Genomic DNA, 25,111 nt, shown 5'->3' with positions numbered 1-25,111 from the left:
AAATTCATTACAAGAATTCAATTATTCAATAATTAAAAAAATAATTCTTCCTATGAATAATAATTGAATTTTTTCGTGAAATTGTTTTAAAATTCTTTAAAAATAATAAACCAGAATAATTATTATACATCATATAACAAATATAATAATAGTAATAATAATAATAATAATAATAATAATAATAATAATAATAATAATAATAATAATAATAACAAATATAATAATAATAATAATAATAATAATAATAATAATAATAAAATTGAAATTTTTATTATTGTTATTATTATTTAAATTATTATGAGACGATATTTATATATTTTTCAAACGAAGACAAAATAAGAAGACAACATTAATTAAAAGGTCAACAACTTTCAAATGTCTCTTCATCAGAGACATCAAAATGTGTGTATATAACAAACCCAGACGTTAAGGAAGAGGAAAAAAAAAGAAAAAGCAATTTCCCATGGACTGGAAACTCAATTCACCAGTGTAAACCCGGAAATGTCATTTACTCTCCCTTCGTCATTTTCTATAATACACAATTTTCAAAGGGTTTCTGACGACGACAAAAAATTATTCAACACGCACTTTAAATGAAAAAAAATCCCAAAAAAAAAATCTCGGACATTAAAAATTAACTAACAAATAAAAGAAAAATATATAAAAAATATATATATTTCTTTTATTTTTATTTTTCATTTTTTTTTCAGTTAAAAAAATCTTTTTTTTAAATAAATATAAAATTGTTTATAATACTCACCGCAAAACGTGAATTGTTGATATTGAAAAATTCCATCTTGCACTTGCGCCTCTCACACACAATTTTTTTTTTTAAACTTTCACTATTAATATCATTCTATGTATTATGTACTAATTAAAATTTTTTTTTTTTTGGTTTGAAAATTTTTAAATTGAGTAAAAATTAAAGAAAAACTTTTAAAATTGTATAAATTATAAGAAATTCATCCTCATTAGTTCAACACTATTTGAATCCGTCATTATTAACGGATTATAATTTCAAAAGGAACTGATTGTATTGTGAGACGGGAACCGAATGACGCTATTTGCTAACAATTTCTTGAAGAGGCTATAAACATAAACAAAAATAAAATTTGAGAATTAATTTTTCACAAATATTCACTTATTGTTTTTTTTCAATATATAGATAGAAAAATAGAATTTATTTCCGTAGAATAATAATGCAAAAATTATAATGATAATGAATATTCGATTTAAATTAATATTATTCATTGAATTATTTATTTATTTATTTATTCATTTATTATATTTATTTAACAAAAAGTAGAGAAATTAATCAATAAAATTAAATAAATCAATAAATAAATAATAATTTAAACATTTTTTATTTCAATAATAATAATAATAAATCAAACAAATTCATTAATTATAATAAAATAATAATAAATAATTATTATTAAATATTTAATTATTTAGCTTCATTTCAAGAATTCAATTATTTTTAAAATTTTTATTAAAATTCTTCGCTAGAATTCAATTATTTTTAATATAATTTAAATTGAAATTAAAAAAAATTTTCACTAATTGTTAATTAAAATTGTTATTTAACAATCAATTTTAACTAAATTTATTATTTTTGAAAATAATTGAATTGCAATTAGCAAAGAATTTTATTAAAGTTTTTGAAAAATAATTGAATTCCATTAGTAAAGGATTTTATTAAAATTTTTGAAAAATAATTGAATTCTTATCAATTTTCCAAAAGATTTCAATTATTTTCAAAATTTCTAGAAAATTCTTTAAAAGAATTCAATTATTTTAAAAATTTTTAATTACAACTTATCGCAAGAATTCAATTATTTAAAAATTACAAAAAAAAAATTTATTTTTCTATTCAATTATTTTTATATCATTTGTATGAAGGTTGAAAAAAATTTAATCATTGTTAACTAAAATTATTTTGAATTAATAATAATATTTTTAACAAAATTTTTTATATTTGTAAATAATTGAATTCCATTAGAAAAGAATTTTTTTTTAATTTTGGAAAATAATTGAATTTGTATAAATTCCTGGAGATATATTTCAATTCTCTTTAAAAATTCAATTATTTTCAAAATTTTTAATTCAATTCTTCGCTAGAATTCAATTATTTAAAAAAATTTCGAAGAATTCAATTATTTTTAATAAAATTTCAATTTGAATTTGAAAGAAATTCATATTGATTGTTAATTAAAATTGTTATTTAACCATCAAGTTAATTAAATTTATTATTTTTGAAAAATAATTGATTTCTTATAAATTCTCCGATAGATTTCAATTATTTTCCAAATTTCTATAAAATTCTTTAAAAGAATTCAATTATTTTCAAAAATTTTAATAAAATTTATCGCAAGAATTCAATTATCTAAAAATTACAAAAAATGATTTTTTTCTCTGAATTCAATTATTTTTATATAATTTGAATTAAAATTGAAAAAAATTTAATCATTTTTAACTAAAATTGTTAATTAACAATAATATTTTTAACAAAATTTTTTATTTTTGAAAATAATTGAATTTTAGCAGAAGAAAGTTGCATAATTATTCTTAACAATATTATAAATAACAAATTTATTTTAAATTATGATAATAATTATAATTTATTAAAATTTATTATAAATAATAAATATTATAAAAAAATATTTTTTTACAATTTTTTTTAAATAATAATTGTAGGGAAAAAATTGTTTATTGCAATTTAATGAAATATATAAATTTCAATATTTAATAAATAAAAAAATCGCATAATTATTTTTATCAGTTGCAAAAAAATATTTTTTTACAATTTTTTTTTAAATAATAATTGTAGGGAAAAAATTGTTTATTGCAATTCAATAAAATATTGAAATTGCACAATTTAAATATTATAAAGTCAAGTCTTTTTTTTTCTTACTAAAAAATTTATCAGGGAAAAAAATTATTCATTTATCGGGATAAAGGAGAAATTAATTAAATTAATATTAATTAAGCATACTTACATTCTTGATGCAGAAGGAAATTTTTTTTCGAATCTATTGTTGTACACTTTGCCGGCCGTTGATTCACCAAAAAAAATAATTTGGAATTGGAAAATTTTTCTCCTCTTCAGAAAATAATTCACTTTTTCTGTTCTTCAATAACTTCATATACTATAAACCAAAAATCAAAAATATTAATGAAAAATATCAACAAAATAGTTAATTATAATAATTATATTTATAATATTTATAATATAATATTAATATTTTAATATTAATAATATTCATAATTTAATACTAAACTAAATGAAAAATCAAAAAATAATTAATTATATTAATAACTCTAGTAATTAATATTTTATTACTATTTATTATAAATAAACAAAATAATAATAATAATTTACTACAATATTATTATTATTCTTACTAGAATATTTACTACAATAATATTAATATAAAATAAACTTAACAATTATAATTATAATTATTAAAATTATTTATATTCTTGAAGTTAGTGAACGTTTATTATTTTAATTATTTTTGAGTAAAAAGCTGATAAGCTTTTTTTAATTTTTAAAATTTAATATTTAATATTTAATAAATATTAAAAATTAAAAAATAAAATTAAAATAATAAAATTATTATTTAATGTAATTATTATTAATTAATAATAATAATTTTAGGTGAAAAAAATTCTCAAAAAAAAAAATTATCAATATTCGCTGTTACTGATATTAATATTTTGCAATAAATGAATACATAGTAATAGTAAATAATAAATAGTAATAATAAATATTAATTATTTAAAAGGATAGGAACAATATTTGTGTCGGTAAATAAAAACTACAGTTTATGCATTGCACGTACATACAGAGGTAATATTCACCATATTCATACTTGGTATTTGTGTAACAATATAATGGATACCAGAAAAATTTAAGTAAAGCGGATAATTTTTTTTCTTCTTTTTTTTAACGAGCTAAAGCTACCGACGGTAATTCTATTATGTTGAATGAACAACAATAGTGATTTTATTTTACAGTTTATCACTATACACTATTGGATATTTAAAAATTATTTAACTTTACATTCTCTGATATTTTTAGAAAAAGAGGACAATCACGATACTATTTATTATCAAAAAAAAATTGCAGCCATTGAAAAATATCAATTTATTTTATTTCTAATTATATCATACCGATTGTTACCTTTAAAAAAAAATTTTTTCCTAAAGAAACATTTAAAAAAAAAAATTCCAAAAGTTTTCAAAAAAAGTATTAGGAAAAGTTTTCAAAAATGATTAAAATTATTCAAAAATAGTTATTCAAAAAGAATTATTAAAAATAGTTTTCAAAAAAAAAAGTTTAAAAGCAATTTAATCAATTTAATCCAACAGATAATTTCGTAAAAAAAATTGAGTCCAAAAAAACTATTTATAAAAAGATTTTAATTCAAAAGAAATATTTATATAAAAAAATTATTTCAACAATTAAATTTAAAAGAATATTTTGTAAAAAATTTTAGTCCAGAAAAATATTTAATATAAAAAAAATTCAACAATTTAATCCAAAAGAATTATCAAAAAAAATTAGTCCAGAAAAATATTTATAAAAACATTTCAAAAATAAAAAAAAATAAAAAAAAATATTTATAAAAAAATGTTTATCCAAAAAAGTATTTATATAATAACAAAATTTTAACTACAAAAAATATAATATATATACACATTTAAAAAGAAATGAATATAAAAAAAAAATATTTTCTAAAAATAAATCTATTATTTTAAACTCTTAATTATTAATTGTCTTAAGAATTCATTTTTTATTTTTCAGAATGGGAAAAATAATCATATGAATTAGTTTAAAAAATTAATTTTTAAAATATGTAAATTAATTAAAATTTTTTTTTTACTTTTTGAAAAAATATATATTTTTTTTTTTTAATAAAGCGAAAAATAAATTTGGAAGCACACGATACGCGAGAATAAAAGTAAAAAGAGAATTGAAAAAAAATTGAAAAGAAAAGGAATTAAATTAGCAATAATATCACTTTCACGTTTTTGGCTTACTATAAAAATTTGTTTTACAATTATTTAAATACATAAAATATCAACAATCAAATGTCAAGACGTAAAAAAGATGATTACAAAAAATGGAATTTGAAAGAAAAAAATTATTTCAGACTAAAAATTATCAATAATTCTAGAATATTTTTTTTTTTAATTTTTCATTTAAAAAATAGAAATTTAAAATTATACAAATTTCATTGTATTCATTTTTCCTTTATTTTTATTCAATTTAACTTTGAATTAAAATATTTTCATTCAATTTAAAAAATTTGAATTCAATTTAAAAAATTTGAAATTAATTTAAATTCAATTTAACTTTAATTTTAAATATTAGAATTTAATTTAAATTCAATTTAACTTCAATTTAAATATTTTCATTCAATTTAATTAAATTTGAAACATTTGAAATCAATTTAAATTCAATTTAAAAAATTTGAATTTAATTTAAATTCAATTTAAAATATTTTCATTCAATTTAAAAATTTGAATTCAATTTGAAATAGTTTCATTTAATTTAATTCAATTTAAAAAATTTAAATTCAATTCAACTTCAATTTAATTTTAATTTAAATTAAAAGTCATTTTAGAAATTTCTTTTAAAAAATTTTGTCAATCGTCACTTAAAAAAAAAACATTGTCAAAATTATTTATAATTATTATCGTTTTTAATTACACAATTTTTTTTGTTCTATTCACTAATTAAAATCAAAATTCCATTCTTTTTTTTCAATTCTACGTCAATCGTTTGATTCCCTTTGCTTTCAAAAAAAAAAAAAAATTCACATAAACAAAACAATTCAGTAAATCTGACTTTTTAATTTTTCTCTTCTTAAAATTGAATCAGAACAAAAAAATTCTTCCGATAAATTCAAATTCAAAAAAAGAAGAATAATATCTAATTTTCGACTTTTTTAAAATTTGGAATAATTTCGAATTTTTTTTTCCTCGAACTAAATTTTAAAAAATGCTAAAAATCTTTTGAAATGTTGATATAAATATTAAATTAACAGATTGATTAAATAATTAATTACTTCCATATTATTCAATTATTTTAATTTAATTTATTGAGTAATTAATTAGTTCAATATTATTCTATTAATTAATTCATTCAATATATTATTTTTAATTATTCTTTTAATTAAATTAATTACTTTAAGTAATTAATAGAATGATATTGAACTAATTAATCACCTAATCAATTTAATTAATAGAATAATATTCAGGTAATTAATAATTTAATTCATTAAATTAATCAATTGAATAATATTCAAGTAATTAATTATTTAATCTATTAAATTAATTAATTGAATAATATTCAAGTAATTAATTATTTAATCCATTGAATTAATTAATTGAATAATATTCAAGTAATTAATTATTTAATCCATTAAATTAATTAAATAAATAATATTCAAGTAATTAATTATTTAATCCATTAAATTAATCAATTGAATAATATTCAAGTAATTAATTATTTAATCCATTAAATTAATTAATTGAATAATATTCAAGTAATTAATTATTTATTTAATTAATTTAATTAATTAACTAAATACTATTGAATTAATTAATTAATTGAATAATATTGAAGTTAACAATTATTTATTTAATTTAATTAAATAATATTGAATTAGATATTTCTCTAATTAATTAAATTAATCAACTAAATAATATTGAATTCATTAATTAATTAACCATTAAAACATCGTAATTTTACGATTTTTTTTACAATATTACTATGGCGTGTGCATTTCTAAACCTTATTTTCAAAAAAAATGGTTTAGTTTTATTTTTTTTTTGTTACTTAAAAATTAATATTCAGATAATTGTTGTGCTGAGTTGCGCAATGCGACAAGTATATAATAAAAAAAGCAAATTACAATTAGTGTAATTATATTGTGTCTCACATGAATTGTGTATTATAATAATTATTATGGAAAATTCACGAAAAAAGCGTCGAAATTGTGTTCTTTTTTTCCTCTCTCTCTTTTTCTTTCTCTCTCTCTCTCTTTCTCTCTTTTTCTCTCACATTTATAATTTTACGCCATAAAGAAAGCGTTATTACTTTCACAAAATAGCACGTTTCTGCGGTAACCCTAATTTTTTTTTCTTATTAACTACTGTACACACATTAAAATTACTTTTTTTTCCTTAATATTATTAATATTATTATTTTTTTCTTTGCTAATCTCTCTAGTTAATTATCGTTAAAGAATTCTTTTTTCTCTAATCGAGTGATTATCTACGAAAATTGCAATAATAATAAGCACTTTAATCATTGACTTTCAATCGTATCTAGTGAAATTCAAATGGTGAAATTTGATATTAATTTTTATATATTGGAAATTTTTGTACAAGATGAAAAATAAAATATAAATCTAAATTTCCAATTTTTCAATTTTTATTTCTTTCTTTAAAATAATTACTTTTTTATTTTCACTATAAAGAAATTTTTATTATTTTCTTCTTCGTTATTTTGATTTTGACTATTTTTATTTTTATTATTCGAATTTTTACTATTTGCATTTTTATTATTTTTATTTTTTGTATTTTTATTATTTTCCTAATTTTCAAATTAAACGGAAAACCGATTAGAAAAACGGAAATTATTTCCAATCGAAACAATCATTAAAAAATCTTCTTTACAAAAATTCAAACTTTGTCAATTTTTCCAAAACTATTTAAATTCTCAAAAGGGGAAAAAAATTCTCAAACGAATATTCTACAATTGAACGCAAAAAACAAAGTCAAAAACCAGTCTCTCGCTTTGAAAAAAAAATTTAATTGACAAAAGGCAGTGATTTTTTCTCTTAGTATACAAAAAAAAAAAAAAACAAATGGAAATTCGGAATGGAAATTTTCACTCATAATTTTTTCTCTCTCCTTTTTTTTTGTTTTCTCTCGTCTTGAAAATCTTATTAAAGTGCTTATTAAAATGAAATAAACAGATCTATATAAATCCAAAAAGAAACATTTTTTTTTATTTCTTTTAATGAAAAATGTGGAAAGTTTCGTTTATCTTTCATTCTAAATCGTATAAGAAATAAATTCAAGTCAATTCAAAGAAACGCTATTCAAAAAATTACTATATATTATCACCTGTTGCATTTTGTTCCCTTTTCTTAAAAAACAAAAAATTGCTAGCTTTTTTTTTTAATTATTCCTGGCCGGAAACCGGCTTTACTTTCATACGAGTCAATATAATATTTGTATTGTCGCAAAAGGCCTCTTTAAAAAAAATAATGCAATTAAAAGTAGTGCCTTTTATTATTGAAAAATGAAAACGAAAATCTGAATTCTAAAAATACAATTTCTTAACAATTACCAATTTTGTTCAATTTAATTTCAAAAAAATTTTTTTACGAATTAAAGTCTTTTCAATCGAAATTAAATTTTTTACACGAATTGAAATTTTTAAATTGAATTCAATTTAACTTCAATTAAAAATATTTTTATTCAGTTTTTAAAAATTTTAATTCAATTTAAATTCAATTTAACTTCAATTTTGAAAAATTTAATTCAATTTAATTCAATTTGTAAAATTTAATTTAATTTATTTAGTATATAAACGGGAATTCAAATTTATAAAATTTAAATTCAATTTAACTTCAATTAAAAATATTTTAAATCAATTTGAAATATTTTAATTCAATTTAAAAAATTGAAACTCAATTTAAAAAATTGTAATTCAATTTAAAAATTTTGAATTCAATTTAAATTCATTTTAAATTCAACTTAAATTCTATTTAACTTCAAATTTAAAAAATTTCATTCAATTTAATTTAATTTGTAAAATTTCATTCAATTTATAAAATTTAAATTCAATTTAAAAAATTTGAATTCAATTTAACTTCAATTTAAAATTTTGTAAATCAATTAAAAAAATTTGAATTCAATTTAAATTAAATTTAATATATTTTCATTCAATTCAATTTAACTTCATTTAAAATATTTAAATTTAATTTAAATTCAATTTAAATTCAATTTAAATTCAATTTAAATTCAATTTAAATTCAATTAAAAATATTTTAATTCAATTTAAAAAACTTGTATTCAATTTGAATTTAATATTTAACTTCAATTTGAAAAATTTGAATTCAATTCAAATTTTTAAATTAAATTTAACAAATTCAAATTCAATTCAAATTCAACATAATTTTAATCAAACAAATTGGAATTCACTTTAACAAATTTTAATTCGTAAAAAAATTAAAAATAAATTGAACGAGTTTAATTTTAATTTAAATTCAATTTGAATTTAATTCAACAAATTTAAATTTAAGTAAAATTCAATTTAATTAAAAATAAATGTTACAAAATTTGAATTCAATTCAAATTCAATTTAAATTAACTTTAACAAAATGAAATTCAAATAAATTAACATTTAAATTAAATTTAAATTGATTTTAAGTTTGTTAGATTTAATGTTAATTGAATTTAATCAATTTCAATTTCAATTTTCATTCAATTTAATCAAAATTTTTTTATATGAATTCAAATTTGTTAAATTGATTTTAAATTTTCGAAATTAAAATTAAATTTGTCAAATTGCATTTCTGATTGTGAATTGAATTTAATCTTGTTGAATTGAATTTAAATTGAATAATTTATATTATTTTATTTCTAATTGAAATTGAATTTCAATGGAATTTGATTTTTTTAATTCCAACATAAATTTTGTCTAATTGAATTTAAATATTTATAAATTTTACTTTAAATTGTTAAGAAAATTGTATTTCATTTATTCAAAAACAAAAAAAAAAAAATTCAAAATACGGACAAAAAAAAGAAGTCCTTATTTGCAATAATAAACAGAAATTAAAAAATTGTGCATTTTATAATATAAAACTTTCCATCACAGTTTCGTCGTTTTGTCAGCCTCAATTAAAATTTTTCCTATGTGTATATTATTGTAAGAAATAATGTAAAAGTTCCCTTGACAATGTTTACTGTATTAAATCGCAAAAACAAAATTTTCCTTTTCAATATAATTGATTTGAAAAAAAAAACAAAACGATGAATTATCATCATTTTTCTTTTGAATTATTTCTCTTTTTAGAATATATTTTAGTCTTACATAATAGGCACTATTACAATAATCATGAGATCAACTTTGAAAAGTTGGCGTTTACACTTTTTTTCAGAGATTAATCTTCAATAATATACAATTTATGTATATTTTATTTATTATAGTACAATAGAATAAAATAGTTTCATCTTCATAAAATATTTTCACGATAAATAGCTAAAACTTTTTTTGTTTTGTAAAACATTTACAAATTATTTAATAGGCAATTCTCAAAGCCTCTAATTAAGGCTTTTTTTCTACATACCAAAAAAAAGGCTATTTTTTTCTAACTTTTGGCCAACGTGAAGGAAAGCAGTTTTATCCACTGAATATTTTTTTTGTACATTTTAATGAAAAAATGCAAAATTTTTTAGGCAAAATAAGAATCAAGAGAAATCACAATTGTACTTTTTTATCTTTTAGCTTCGATTTTTTTTTATATCGAAATATGCATCGTATGAGCAAAAACTCGTTTCTATCGGAGTAATTAACTATTTTTTTTTTTTAAATTTTAATAAAGAAAAAATATATTTTTTTTAAATTGTGGCCAATTTTTTTACTGAATTTTCTTTCTATTCCTATCTACTATATATAGTAAATTATTCTAATCGCTAGTTTAATTTTTTTATATATATATATATTTATATAACTTCTATGTCTTTCATCGAAGTTTGTTTTTTTTTTTGATTTATTTAGCTAATGAGACATTTAAAAACATCACTATAAATTTTTATATAATATATATATATAATATATAAATGTACTTTGTCATGTTGTACATTTTTTTTTTGAGAAGAATTATAACTAATTTTTTGTTTAAAAAAAAAAAATTTCGTCAATACTCGTTTACACATTTTTTTTATGGAACGTATAGAATAAATCTATACCTATACAATTTTTTTTTGTATTTTGAGGCAAAATAATCGCTCTTAATGATTTTGGTTTTACATTATTAAATTCTTTCTTTTATTAATTATTTAATTTTTTTATTTATTTAATAATCGAGATTTACTTTTTCATTTTCTAAACTTCTATTATTAATTTCTTCTTTTGTCATTTTTTTTGGAAAAGAAAAGCAAATCTCGATTTTTTTTTTTGATTTTAGAAAAAAGAAATTTAATGAAAATGAATTTTTATTTTTTCTCACGTTTATATTGTCCTCTGAAAATTATATCCTTACGACATGGAACTTATGGCGTTGTGAGGTGATCCCATTTGGGTGAGAACTTTGTCCAACCATTGCAATGGTCCATGCAAGTGGGCCTCAATCCAACAGGGAGTTGATGTTACGTCCTGTCGATGATATTCAGCACCCCAGCCTTTCACAAATGACATTCTGTAAATTTTTGAAAAAGAATTTAGGGAAAATTTTAAATTACTATATTTTTTTTAAATTTAATTAATTATTTTCGGTGAAAAATTTTCAACATCTAATCAATTTTTAAATAAAAGAATTTTCATTCAATTTTCTATTTCACAGAATTTTTTTCGATTCAATAGATTTTTTTTTACTTCAAAACGAATTGCAATTTTTGAAGAAATATTATTTTCCAATTGAAAGAATTTTTATTCGATAAAAATTTTTATTTCACAGAACTTTTTACGATTTAATAGATTTTTTTTTACTTCAAAACGAATTTTCCATTGCAATTTTTAAAGAAATATTATTTTCTAATTAAAAGATTTTTTATTCAATAGAATTTCTATTTCACCGAAATTTATTCGATTTAATAATTTTTTTACTTTAAAAGAAATTTTTCATTGGAATTTTTAAACACATTTTTTTACATTAATGAATTTTTTATTCAAAGTATTCACCAAATTTTTTTTTGTAATTTTTAATTAACCCAATTTTCAATCTATGAAATTTTTATTTAATTGAATTTTTTCCTAATTTAATAACTTTTTTCATTTAACAAAATTTTCACTACATGTTTCTCACAAGTTTCTGATTAATTTCTAATTAAATTAATTAATTCAGAGTCAACTGAGATTTTAATCGATGAAAGTTTTAATTAATTTGAATTAAAATTTTGTGAAATGTAAATTAATTGAAAATTGTCCTCGATAAACATTGAAACAAAAAATTTTTTAACGATTTTTAGTTTGTTCAATTTAATTTAAATTTGTTGAAGTTAATTTAAATTTTTTAAATTGAATTTGATTTTTTGTTAAATTTTGAATTTAAATTCTCAAATTCAAATTCAATTCGTTAAATTCAATTAAAACTTCTCAAGTGTTAATTTAAATTGAATTCGTATTCGTTGAATTTAGTTAAAATGGAATTTGAATTCGTTCACTTTTAATTTAAATTTAGTTTGTATGAATTAAAATTTTGTAAATTGAATTGAATTTAAATTTGTTAAATTGAATTTAAATTCTCAAATTGAATTTAAATTCTCAAATTGAATTTAAATTCTCAAATTGAATTTAAATTCTCAAAATGAATTTAAATTCGTTAAATTGAATTTGAATTGAATTTGAATTCGTTCAATTTAATTTAAATTTCCTATACGAATTTAAGTTTAATTATTTTAAATTTATTTTAAATTGAATTCAAATTCGTTGAATTTAGTTAAAACTGACTTTGAATTGAATTTTTATTCGTTCAATTTAATTTTAATTTATTTTTTTAAAAAATTTAATTGAATTTAAAATCAAAGTTGCTAAATTGAAATCAAATCGAAATCGAATTTGTTAAATTTAGTTTAAATTGAATTTGTTTAAAAAATTTTTGTTTTTTTTTAAATTAAATTGAATTTGAATTTAATTTCTTAAATTTGATTCAAATTTTTAAGAAAATTTGTATTACATTTTCGAAAAGAAAATGAAACTTCAAGTCTGTCAAATAAAATACGGTGGAATTAAAATTTTCTGAATTGATATTTAATTTGAATTGAATATAAATTTAATTAAAATTTTTTATATGGAATTTAAATTTAAATTATTTGCTAAATTTAATTTAATTCGAATTCGTTGAATTTAGTTAAAATTGAATTTGAATAAGTTCAATTTAATTTAAAATCATTTTTTATGAATTTAAATTTATTGAATTTGATTTAAATTTAAATTATTTGCTAAATTTAAATTAAATTGAATTTGTTAAATTCAGGTTAAATAGAATTTTAATTAAAATTTTTAAAATTGAATTGAAATTTAATTTGAACTTAAATTGAATTTCAATTTGAATTGAAATTTTAATTTCTTAAATTTAATTTAAATTAATTAATATTTGATTCAATTTATTAAGCAAATTTGTATTTCATTTTCGAAAAGAAAATGAAACTTCAAGTCTGTCGAATAAAATATGGATGAATTTAAATTTTCTGAATTGAATTTAAATTCGTTCAATTTAATTTAAATATTTTATATGAATTTAAATTTACATTTCTTAAATTTAATTCGAAATCGTTGAATTTAGTTAAATTTGAATTGAATTTTAATAAGTTCAATTTAATTCAAAATCATTTTTTATGAATTTAAATTTGTTGAATTGGATTTAAATTTAAATTATTTGCTATATTTAATTAAAATTGAGTTTGAATTTAGTTTAAATGGAATTTAAATTTGTTAAATTTAAATTAAATTAAATTATATTTAAAATTTTTGAAATTGAATTTGAACTTAAATTGAATTGAAATTTGAATTGAAATTGAATTTAATTTCTTAAATTTAATTTAAATTTATTATAATTTATTCAAATTATTAAGAAAATTTGTATTTTATTTACGAAAAGAAAATTAAACTTCAAGTCTGTCAAATAAAATACGGATGAATAAAGAATTAAATTTAAATTCTTCAAAATGAAATTAAATTTTTTAAGATAAATTTGAATTAAGTTTTAAATTTGTTAAAATGTAATTAAATTACATTTTACATTTAATAATATTCTTTAAATTGAAAGAATATTTTATACTTGTATACTTGTAGAAACTAAACTTCAAAATAAAAATTTTTGGAAAATTTACAAAATAGGAAAAGTAGATTCCGAAATTAAAAAAAAAATTAGAACATAAATTTTTCTAAGAAAATATTGAAATGAACGATCACTCTGAGTGATCGTTCATTTCAACATTTTCTTAATTATTATTAACAATACCAAGCGATAGAATAAATAAAAATTATATAATTTAATTCTCTATTATATAACTTTGATTTATATATTATTAAATTAAATATAATTATCTTATAAAAAAAAAAGATTTCTAGTTACCTAATTGTACACATTTTCGTCAATTCATAAACAGCTTCAAATCCATGATTAACACTCTGGGACAAGAGTGATGCAAATTCCTGATTATTGAATATCTTGAGTGAGCATCCCGGTGGAATTTTACACACCGTACTAGGATGAAATCCATGGAAATGATTGCAATTTCTCGACTGTACAAAAATCGCCGAATCAGATAGGCACTCGGCATAAACTTCACCGCCAACATAATATAAATGCACCCCCTTGCCAATGTGTCGCCTCGTATTTTCAATTGTCGAATTTCTATTCACATTTGACAATTGCCCGAGGCAAAAACGATCAGAATTATTACTCGGATTAGTGAAACCATCGACAATCACCGAATGACTCTGACAATGAAATATTTCACCAACACGACAATTTAATTCATAATATGCAATTGACGCCCAATAGGGTTGCTCCTGATAGCAAACGGGAGCGACTGCAGGCGAACTCCCAGTGTCCATTGCCGCCGGATCGGGTGGCGGCGATTGTCCATGCTGTGAACCGTCCTCGGGTGGGGAATACGCTGGCGGTGGCGTTTCCGGCAAACCATTCGTCCCGTAGGGACTCTGAGGATTTCCTGAACTCGCAGGACTCGGCACTGAACTCACCGAGGATATTGGCGACGTTGGATTTACGTTTGTGTTCCCCGCGTTGAAACCGCTTGTCGAGTATGTGACATTGTGCGGCATTGTTGGCTCGGGAAGTTGTTGAAATGGTAGAAGTGAATGACCGGGAGCGAATTCCGAGTGTCTTGGCACGAGAACGGGCGGCAATACTGGACTCTCGACACGCTTATAATGATAGGGATTGATGCAAACTTCCTTTTGTTTCGCTGAGAATGGATATTGACAGAGTTCCAGTGGTTTGAGTTCGTGATGCGATTGCAGGTCGGGCCATCGCCATACGCGACAATAAATCACGTGCGGTAAACCCTTGCGATGTGATACTTGTAAACGTCCGTCTAAACTACGCGGTATTGTCACACACTTACTCGGTGTACCGGGACAACTTAATGCTCGTTCGAGCTCCTCGATTGCACCCTTTCGTTTCTTTAATTTCTTCACGAGGGAATCGACAGCCTTCTCGGCCCATTTCTCCTCCTCGTCGCCTTGCTTCCAACCGAGGAGCTTCTTCACCGCTGGACTTGTGAAGGAAAATAAACTATTCAATGAGGACATTGGTCCTGAACTCGATGAGCCTTCCTCGTCGTCCATTTTCTCGTTTTTCTATTTTCCCAATAAATTAAGCGGCCGTTACTTCTTGATTATTTAGTTCTTTTTTTGGGAAAACTACACTGAAAGAGAAACAAAAATTTTAGTATTCACAATTTTTTAATAAACATGCAAATTTTAAATTCTCTTTATAATTTTTAATTTTTGCAAATTAAAACATTTTATATCTTCAAATAAAATTCTTTGACAAATTTTATTTGTTCCTTTCTAACATTAAAAAAATTCCTTTCTCAGAAAAATTGTTTGTAAAGTTACAAAAGATTTGGTAGAATTTTTGCCATATTTAATTTTTTATGATCAATTTTTTTAAACAAATTTTTAATTAAAAAAAATCTGATTCAATAAAATTTCTATTTAAACGAATTTATTCAAATTTAATTCAATTTTTCAAATTTTTTATTACGGGTTTTTTTTCTGGAAATCTTGAAAACAATTAATTTTTAAAGAATTATAAATATCTTGAAATAAAATTCTTTGCAAATTCAATTCTTTTCAATACAACTTTAATAAAATTTCTCTAAAGAATTCAATTATTTTTAACAATTTTGATAAAATACTTCAAAGGAATACAATTATTTTCAAATTTTTCGACAAAAATTCAATGATTTTTAATATATAAAAATTCTTAAATTCTAAACTTGAATAAAATATTTCTAAAAAATTCAATTATAATCAAAAGTTTAGATAAAATTCTTTGTATATTTCAATTACAAAATTATAATAAAATATTTCTAAAAAAATTCAATTATAATAAAAAGTTTTTAATAAATTCTCTTGTAAATTTCAATTACAAAATTTTCAATTAAAATTTTTAGAAAAACATTATTTTTAAGAAATTTAAAGAAATTCTTGAACAAAATTTAAATTGTCAAATAAAATTGTTTAAAATAATTTAAATTTCTATCGATAGTGTTAATAAAATTATTAATTAATAAACACGATTATTTTAAGAAGAAATTCTTCATAAAATTCCATTATTTAAAAAATTTTTTAATAACAATTATTAATAAAACTCCACTATTTTCAAAAATGTTAATTTTTCAAAGTTTTAATAAATTTCTTTGAATGAATTCAAATATTTTATTAAATTTTGTTAAATTTCTTATGAGAATTCAATTATTTTAAATACCATTTTAATAAAATGCTTTGAAAGAATTCAATTATTTTTTTATACACTTTTAATAAAATTCCCAGAAAGAATTCAATTATGTTCGAAAATTTTAATAAAATTCTTGAAAAAGTTCAATTATTTTCATAAAACGATAAAATCCAACAGAAGAATTCAATTATTTTGAATTCTTGTCAAGAATAAAATTATTTTTATAAATTAATAAAATTTTTCAAGGGAATTCAATTATTTTCAATGCATTTTTAATAAAACTTCTCCAATGGTTTCAATTAATTTAAAAATAATTGAATTCTTCCAAATTAATTTTTAACAGTCAAATTAAATTTTATAAAAAGTAAATATTCAAAATGGATATATTATATTTTAAATATTAGATATTAATTTTTAATTAAATTAAAAATTTTACCATCTAGCAAAGAATTAACAATTTTAATACTTACTTATAAAAACTCTACACCAATTTTTTTAAGAAATCATCATCACAATTGTCTTAACATTTAAAATACATTTTGTCTTCTCCTTAGGCAGTGAAAATCGGTTGAAACAGATTCTGTAACAAAATAAACTTTTACAATTAATAAACGTAAATACCAAGTTCTAGAAAAAAAAATTCCTTTCGATTTTAATAAAAAAAAATGACCAAAATACAAAAAAGAAGCAATATTTTCAATATAACAACTGACAATATATATTTTTATATAAAAAAAAATTGGACACTTGTGTGTATATTGATGTTGACAGTGGATTTGACGATAAACGAATTTCCCGAGTGAAAAAAACTCGGAGTAAATTTACTTTTATTTAAAAAAAAGAAAAACAATCGTATTTTCTAAAATATTTTTTTTTGTCGTATAAATAAAAAGTTGTTCAAGATAATGAGAAAAAAAAGGGGGAAATTAAAAGTAATTTAGTGCAAGAAAGCTTCGTCCCTCCTCTTGCCTCTTGACCTTACGTCCCTGTTGAACTTGCATTGCAATGATTTACCCCAAACAGTAATTATTATTTTAGGTTTCACTAGAGAAAAAAAATTACTCACCACAAATCGAATAATTAAATTTATCCTTGAAAATAATTCTCAACTATTATTTCAATCTATTTTCAACCACATGCGAGGAATTTGTTTATTGTCTCTCTCTCTTGGAATATAAATGTTGAATAGAATCTATGGCGTTACAATAATGGCGGCAGAGTGTTTATGCCTAAGCCGCCATGAACTATACAATTGTTTATAGAGATACAAACTATCAATCAAAAATCTAAAGGCGTTTTCACAAGTGCCGTAAGGGTTAAAGGTACGTTCACAGTTTGGCGATGGCGCCAACTTTGAAATACAAGAGGTTTTTAGTCTTCACCTATCCAACCCTGGTTAATATCTCTCTCTGTTTTGTTGTGACGTAATGTATACGTGTCGTCATATCCGAAAACTCACCTGATTTTGCTGTTTGTTAGTCGTGTCTCTTCTTCACGTTATAAACTATTTTCCTCAAAAAGAAGAGGAAAATAATAATTCAAAAATGTCATCGAAAGAAAAAGAAAATTGCGAAAGTACGGAAGAAAATTCACCCCAAGAAGAGGAGAATCAAGCCACTAATAATGAAATTGTCCCTGCCGAAAATAACGAAGCTGAAAGAAATGTAAGTATTCTTTTTATCTCCAAAATCGATTTTGATCACTTTTTCGAATCTTTACATTTTTTTTACTAAAAAAATATAAATTCAGTTTCGTAAAGTTCAACTCTTCGCTATTAAAAAAGAAAATGGAGAAAATTAAAATTAATTTTACATTACATAAAAAGGCGTTTCCTCTTTTTAACGAAAATTAAAAATAGTATTTTCAATTTCGTTTTTTCTATTAATTTAATTTCTCAATTTGAATCACTTGAATTTAAAATAAAGTTCTAATTCTTTCTCAAAAAATTCGAACCAAAAATGAAAAATTACGGAAGAATTTTATTACTTTTGAAAATAGTTGAATTTCTGCAATGATTTGTAATTTTTCTAAAATTTTCCAAATTTTATCATACAATTTACGAATTTTTCGTCCTTTTTCAATCAAATTACGGACCTTTTTTCAAAAAAACTTACTTTCACGAACTTGAAGCAAATTTACGGACCTAGTTTGAACCCTGGAATAAAAATAAAGTTACAAGAACAGTAATATTAGATAAAAAATATTTTTCGAAATTTGAATTACAATTCTACAATTCTTTCGAAAATAAATCGAAAAAAAAAAATTACAGGTCGCCGTCGAGAATGAAGAGCAACAACGACGAAAACAAACGACATGGTCAGAGTCATTTTTTGCCATCACAAAATCGCTGATAATTCGTGCGCTTATTATTTATTTCATAAGTTCATTCTTCCGTCGACCACAGACTGATGTACAAACACAACAACAAGGTTCAAGTTCCGGTGCAATGCCAAAATTAAGTTCATCAAATCTCTTTGAAAATGGAACACTATTTGATATGAATGTCTATTTATCGGAATTGGCAAATTTCAATGATTTTTCAAATTTGGACGCACACATTTGGAGGGAGAAGCGTTTAATTTATGGCGATTGGTCGAGTGGTCCTGATGATGACGGTACAAGAGTTCACATTCACAAATTCACACCTTCCAAGGAATTATTAAATAATGGTTCAATTTATCTTCATGTTTTTGTGACGAAAAGTGGTAAATCACCTGATCCCAATGCGGGAAAGGGAAAATACGCCGGTAAGGATATGATATCGCATGCAACGAAAATGTTAAATAAATTTAAACGTGTTAAATATCAGAAGACACATAATTTACTCACGGGAGAAACTACAGCGACTGAGGAGGAAATTAAGGTAAATTATTATAATAATAATTATTTTTATTATTTTGAAGAAATAGATTCTTTGGATTTATATTTTTCTTTGGAAAAATCACAGAAATTTTGTTTCTTTACAGAAAGCCGAATTGATGAATCAAGAAATTCTTTCTCATTGGCATCCAAATACGACTGTTAATTTTGTTGTCGATCAAACAAATTGGGTACCTGGACAAGTTCCTCCGCCTTTAAACGAATGTGAGTTTGGAAAAAAAGAAAAATTTACTTTTCAGGGTTGCTACAGGTCAGGGAATCAGGGAAAAAAATTAAATTTTTGTGACAACCCTGTTTTATTTTCTTTTGCACCATTTTAATTATTTTTATTCTATTTTGTTAATATCGCATTATTTTTATTCCATATTTTGTTAATATCTCATTATTTTCATTTCATTTTACTTAATTATTATTCTAAAAAATATTGACAATATTCAACAAATTTGTTTTTTTTTTGCCGGCAGATATCGAATTCACAATGGGAGGACTAAATTACAAGCCAGTTGTTTATTTCAATGATTTTTGGAATATGCAGAGGGACTATCATCCTTTAAATGATTCGATAAAAGAACTCGAATTACGTCTCACCTATCAGCCTCTCTCATTATTCAAATGGCAACTCTACACCGCTCAGAATATGAGAAATAAATGGACGTCTTCGATTTTAGGTGACAAAAAAAATATCCATTTATTTATTATTCTAGCTTTTTATTCTCTGCTAATTAATTCTTCAGGGAATAATTTTTTCTCGGGTAATTAATTTTTCAGGGAATAATTCTCTCGGGTACTTAATTTTCCAGGAAATAATTATATCTGGCAATTAAGTTTTCAGGGAATAATTCTCTCGGTTAATTAATTTTTCAGCTGTCGATTAATTAATAATAATAATAAAAATAATAATAATTTAATTTTCAGGAAATACCGATGAGGAAGACAGTGATCAGGACACGTTGAAGGAAGCTCTTCTCGAAACAAATCCCTATCTTTTGGCTCTGACATTTGCCGTTTCAATTCTTCACAGTATTTTCGAATTTCTCGCTTTCAAAAATGGTAAATATTTATTCTTTTTTTCTGGTAATTTTTCCCCACTTACGTTGCAATTTTTCTACCAATTTTTTAAATTTTCTTCTTTTCCTTTTTGTTTTTCAAATCTAATTCCTAAAATCCTAGAAAAATATTTATTAACACTGACATTGAATTTAATTCAAGAAAATTTTTGATTCACAAAAAAAAATATTTTTTAAATTTTGTATTCAATAAAATTTTGATTCACCAAAATAAATTTTTTTCCACAGACATTGAATTTTGGAACAATCGAAAATCACTGGAGGGACTTTCGGTGCGCAGTGTATTCTTCAATGTATTCCAATCGGTGATTGTTCTCCTGTACGTTCTCGATAACGAGACAAACACAGTGGTCCGTATAAGTTGTGCAATTGGTCTTTGCATTGAAATTTGGAAAATCAATAAGACCGTCGATATTAAAGTGAATCGTGAATCGAAAATATTTGGCATCTTCCCGCGAATAACCTATCAGGATAAAGGCTCATACGTTGAATCGTCGACAAAAGAATACGACAGACTTGCCTTTAGATATTTATCGTGGGCACTTTATCCATTGCTCGGTGGCTATGCAATCTACTCGTTAATGTATCTCGAGCACAAGAGCTGGTACTCTTGGGTATTGAGTATGCTCTATGGATTTTTATTAACATTCGGCTTCATTATGATGACACCGCAATTATTTATCAATTATAAATTAAAGAGTGTCGCACATCTTCCATGGCGAATGTTGTCCTATAAATTTTTAAATACATTCATCGACGATGTTTTTGCATTTGTCATTAAAATGCCAACGCTCTATAGGTTAGGCTGCTTCCGTGACGATATTGTCTTTTGTATATATCTCTATCAACGTTGGATCTACAAAACTGATCTCAGTCGTGTCAATGAATTTGGATTCTCCGGGGAAATGGCTAATGAAAATAAAAAGGATAAAAAGGCGATTGAACCACCAAAAACCGAGGAGACGGGGAAGAAGAATGAAAACGCGAAGAAAACGGATTAATACCCAGTTTTTTATTTTCTAAATGAAGCATTTTGTTTCATAGATTCATTAATTTTTAAAAAGGAGAATTTACAAAAAAAAATGTTTTCAAAAGTACATAAAAAAAGTACCAAAGTAAAACGTGTGTGAAAACTTTTGAAATATAAAACACGAATACAAGGCGTGTGCGTGTGAATAAATATTCTGAATTGAAATGAAAGAAAAAAAATATATGTTCGCACAATGCGTAATTAAGTGAAAGTACGACGTAATTGAAGCGATTCAAGTGATAAATATTGGTGTGAAATGAAGAAGTCTCTAAATATGCCCGTATGGTGTGTGTGAATATTTTCTGAAAATCGTCAATTTCCTGTGACGAAGTTTACAAAGAGTTTAATTCATTAAAAAGCAAAATGACAGTGAAAATGTTTCTATTTCATTCGGTATTTTTTTTTATTTCCACTCGGCAGAATTTTCATCCAGTCGGATTTTTAATGAAAGGAAATTTTTACTTGGACAAATTTTTATACAACTAAATCACTAAATAAATGAAGAAATAAAAGAAGAAAGAAAATAAAAAGGAAAGAAAGAAAATAAAAAAGAAAAGAAAGAAAATAAAAAAAATAAAGAAATAAATAAGTAAATAAAAAAATCAGTAAATAAATAGATAAAAAAACAACTAAGTAATTAAAAACATAAATAAATAAAAAAAGTAAATAAAAACAGAAATAAATGAAAAAAATAAATAAGAAAATAAAAACAGAAAAAATAAAAAATGTTATTGAATAAAAAATCTCAGAATTCAAAAATTAATTGTAAACTTGTAATAAAAAATTATTTAAATAAAAACTTAAATTTGTTAAAGCAAAAATTCTATCAAATTGAAAAAAATTCGGTTAAATAGAAATTTTATGATATAAAAAATTTCAAAAATGAAAAATTAATTAAAAATTTGCTGCAAACTTTTAATGAAAAATTAATTACAGTAAAAATTCCACCAAATCGGTAAAAAATTTGGTTAAATTAACATTTTATGAAATAAAAAAATGTTTTAATTAAAAAAATTAAAAAATTTGCTGCAAATTTTCAATGAAAAATTAATAAAAGTAAAAATTCTACTAAATTGAAAAAAAAATCCGATTAGATAGAAATTTTATTGAATAAAAATTATTTTCATAAGAATAATTAAATAGAAATTCTATCGAGTGGAGATTTTATTAATTAAAATGATTAAAACAGTTTGAATACAGAAATAAAATAGAAAAAAAGAAAGAAGAATAGAAAAATAGTAAGAAAGCAGGAAAGAAAAAATGAAAGAAACAAAGAAAGAAATAATACGAAAATAAAATAAAAATCGAACTAAATGAAAATTATGTTCAATAGAAAATCAAAGAAATTACAGTGAAAATTAAAAGTAAAAGAAATAAAATACTAAGCAAATGTCTATTTTTCCTTGTTTTTATTTTTTTTTAAATTAAAAAAAAATTCGTTTTGAAAATAAATTAGAACAGGAATAAAAAACTCTAAAAAAAAGATTCGAAGCAAAAATTTTACGATTTTCAGAAAGTATTCAAATACCTCATTTACGCCCTTAGATAATTTTTGCTATTTATTCTTTGCAAATTTGAAACTTTCTTTTTCTTTACTTTATTTTTCCTCTTTAAAATAATGCACAATAATTTCCTAAGCAATTTTTATCATTAGTTTTTTTTGTCAACATTCCAAACAAATGCCATTATTTCCCTATCGTATTTTATAGATTTTACGTTGCTTTTTATATTGTCCATAAATTTTACTCTTTTTACCAAAAAAAAAAATAAAAAAAACAAACAAACAAAAAGAAAAAAGAAAGACTTAAATTTATCAAATAAGTTGAATATATGAAAATAAAAAAAGAAGAAGAAAAGCATATATTATAATTATACATATATATAAATATTATCAAAGTAGGCAAAGAAAATAAATCAAGTAAATTAAATCGACAAATTTTTTATTTTAAATCGCATAAAAAGCAAATTTACTTTAGAATTTTTTTCCAAAACTTCAAAAAATTATTTGACGACCCAAGTTTTATTTTGCACTGTATAAATTTTTTAATTAATCTTTAATTATTTTTTGATTTTTCCTCATTTTTTTTTTATTTTAAAAAAATGAAATTCAATGAAATAAAATAAAATTAAATGAAATTCAGAAAAAAAAATTCAATTAGAAACAATTTGTTTCAATCGAAATGGACATGCAATTTCTTTCAAAAAAATATGTTGACAAATTTGTATAAAAATATCCTTATAAATAAAATGTGCGAAAAGAAAATTCTGCAAAAAAAAGCATAAAAAATTAGTGAGATATTAACAAAATGAGATTTGAAAATAATTATACGTAATATTAATGAAAATAAAGACGATCATTTTATTTTCTAATTCCCAGAGAGAATTTTTCTTTTTCTTTATTCTATAAATAAAAGTAAAAGAAAATTTTCAAGGGGGATCTTAGGAAAATGAACTTAAACCTTGTTGTGTAAACATGAAATGAAATTAAATTCCATATTTAAGAATAATATAACAATAAGTTAAGTTATAATTATGTGTTAATAAAAAATTAAATTTCCACATTGGAAAAAAATTGTCAAGAAATGTGTAAAAACAAATATTGTGCTTGTAAAATAATTCTTTTTTCTTGATATATATAAAAAGTCAACAAAACTGCGATGTTGTCAACAATTCACTGAGTTTTTACTTGGAGAATTTTTAATTTGTTTTTTTTTGTTTAATTTATTTCACGTATAAAACTTTTGTTCACGTATTAATCAAGTTCTAATTTTTCATCAATAAATTACATTTTCAGTGGATACGATTTTTAATCATGAACTATATACTTTAATCAAATTAATTTTTCCCTTCGTTAGGAATTTAATTCTGTTTTTTTTTCTTTAACTTTATAAAGTTTCTCTCTGTTTATAAATATGATTTTTTTCTCTTCATCTTTATAAATATAAGTTATTTGTACAAAAGGGCATTGCCCATTAGTTTTTGAAATAAATGAATAATTTACTTGTAAATGTATTTATAGTTTTTTCAAATTCAATTAAATTGGGAAAAATTCGTGCAACTTTCAATTTTTGAACTAGAAAATATTACGAACGAAACGCAATATTTAATTACTTATTAAATATGCAAATAACAAATTTTTTATTTTCAAATATTGATTTCAATTTTTGAATAATTTTATATTCAAATTTAAAAAAAAGTCAATTATTTACTAATTAATTATGATTGTCTATTATTTTTAAAATTTATAATAAAATTTACGAAAGAATTCAATTATTTTCTAAAATTTTAATAAATTGTTCGAAAAAATTCCAATTATTTCTTTGAATAGTAAAATCTTTGCAAAAGTTCAATTATATTCAAAACAATTTCACGAAAGAATTAAATTATATTCAAAAATTTTGATGAATCCTTCGAAGCAATTAAATTCTTTTTTTAAATAATAAAAACATAGC

At 21.2% G+C, this 25,111-nt stretch overlaps 3 protein-coding genes across 3 annotated transcripts in view; 1 reads left to right on the top strand and 2 right to left on the bottom strand.

The window, feature by feature from the left end:
* The window catches only part of LOC122506557, a 66,514-nt gene extending 65,455 nt beyond the window's left edge, over nucleotides 1-1,059 (bottom strand). The window contains exon 1 of the mRNA XM_043618814.1: nucleotides 761-1,059. Coding sequence (XP_043474749.1) covers nucleotides 761-796 — 36 coding nt within the window. The 5' untranslated portion in view covers nucleotides 797-1,059. The remainder of the gene's footprint in view (nucleotides 1-760) is intronic.
* Nucleotides 1,060-9,920: 8,861 nt separating this feature from the next.
* Nucleotides 9,921-17,915, bottom strand: LOC122506556 (protein mothers against dpp). The gene is made up of 4 exons (XM_043618813.1): nucleotides 17,749-17,915; nucleotides 17,153-17,262; nucleotides 14,328-15,645; nucleotides 9,921-11,450 (listed from the first exon to the last, which is right to left on the bottom strand). The coding sequence occupies exons 3-4, from the start codon at nucleotides 15,563-15,565 to the stop codon at nucleotides 11,291-11,293; spliced, it is 1,398 nt and encodes a 465-aa protein (XP_043474748.1). The 5' UTR covers nucleotides 15,566-15,645; nucleotides 17,153-17,262; nucleotides 17,749-17,915; the 3' UTR covers nucleotides 9,921-11,290.
* Nucleotides 17,916-18,111: 196 nt separating this feature from the next.
* Nucleotides 18,112-22,035, top strand: LOC122506478 (cleft lip and palate transmembrane protein 1 homolog). Its single transcript, XM_043618688.1, has 6 exons — nucleotides 18,112-18,346; nucleotides 18,952-19,545; nucleotides 19,649-19,766; nucleotides 20,027-20,230; nucleotides 20,478-20,612; nucleotides 20,858-22,035. Exons 1-6 carry the CDS (start codon nucleotides 18,227-18,229, stop codon nucleotides 21,628-21,630), a joined length of 1,944 nt encoding a protein of 647 aa, XP_043474623.1. The 5' UTR covers nucleotides 18,112-18,226; the 3' UTR covers nucleotides 21,631-22,035.
* The last annotated feature ends 3,076 nt before the right edge of the window (nucleotides 22,036-25,111 follow it).

Source organism: Leptopilina heterotoma, unplaced genomic scaffold (genome assembly GCF_015476425.1).
Source record: "Leptopilina heterotoma isolate Lh14 unplaced genomic scaffold, ASM1547642v1 Lhet_42, whole genome shotgun sequence".
NCBI lineage: Eukaryota > Metazoa > Arthropoda > Insecta > Hymenoptera > Figitidae > Leptopilina > Leptopilina heterotoma.
Note: the sequence above shows the minus strand (reverse complement) of the source record. Positions and strands in the feature narration are given on the sequence as shown.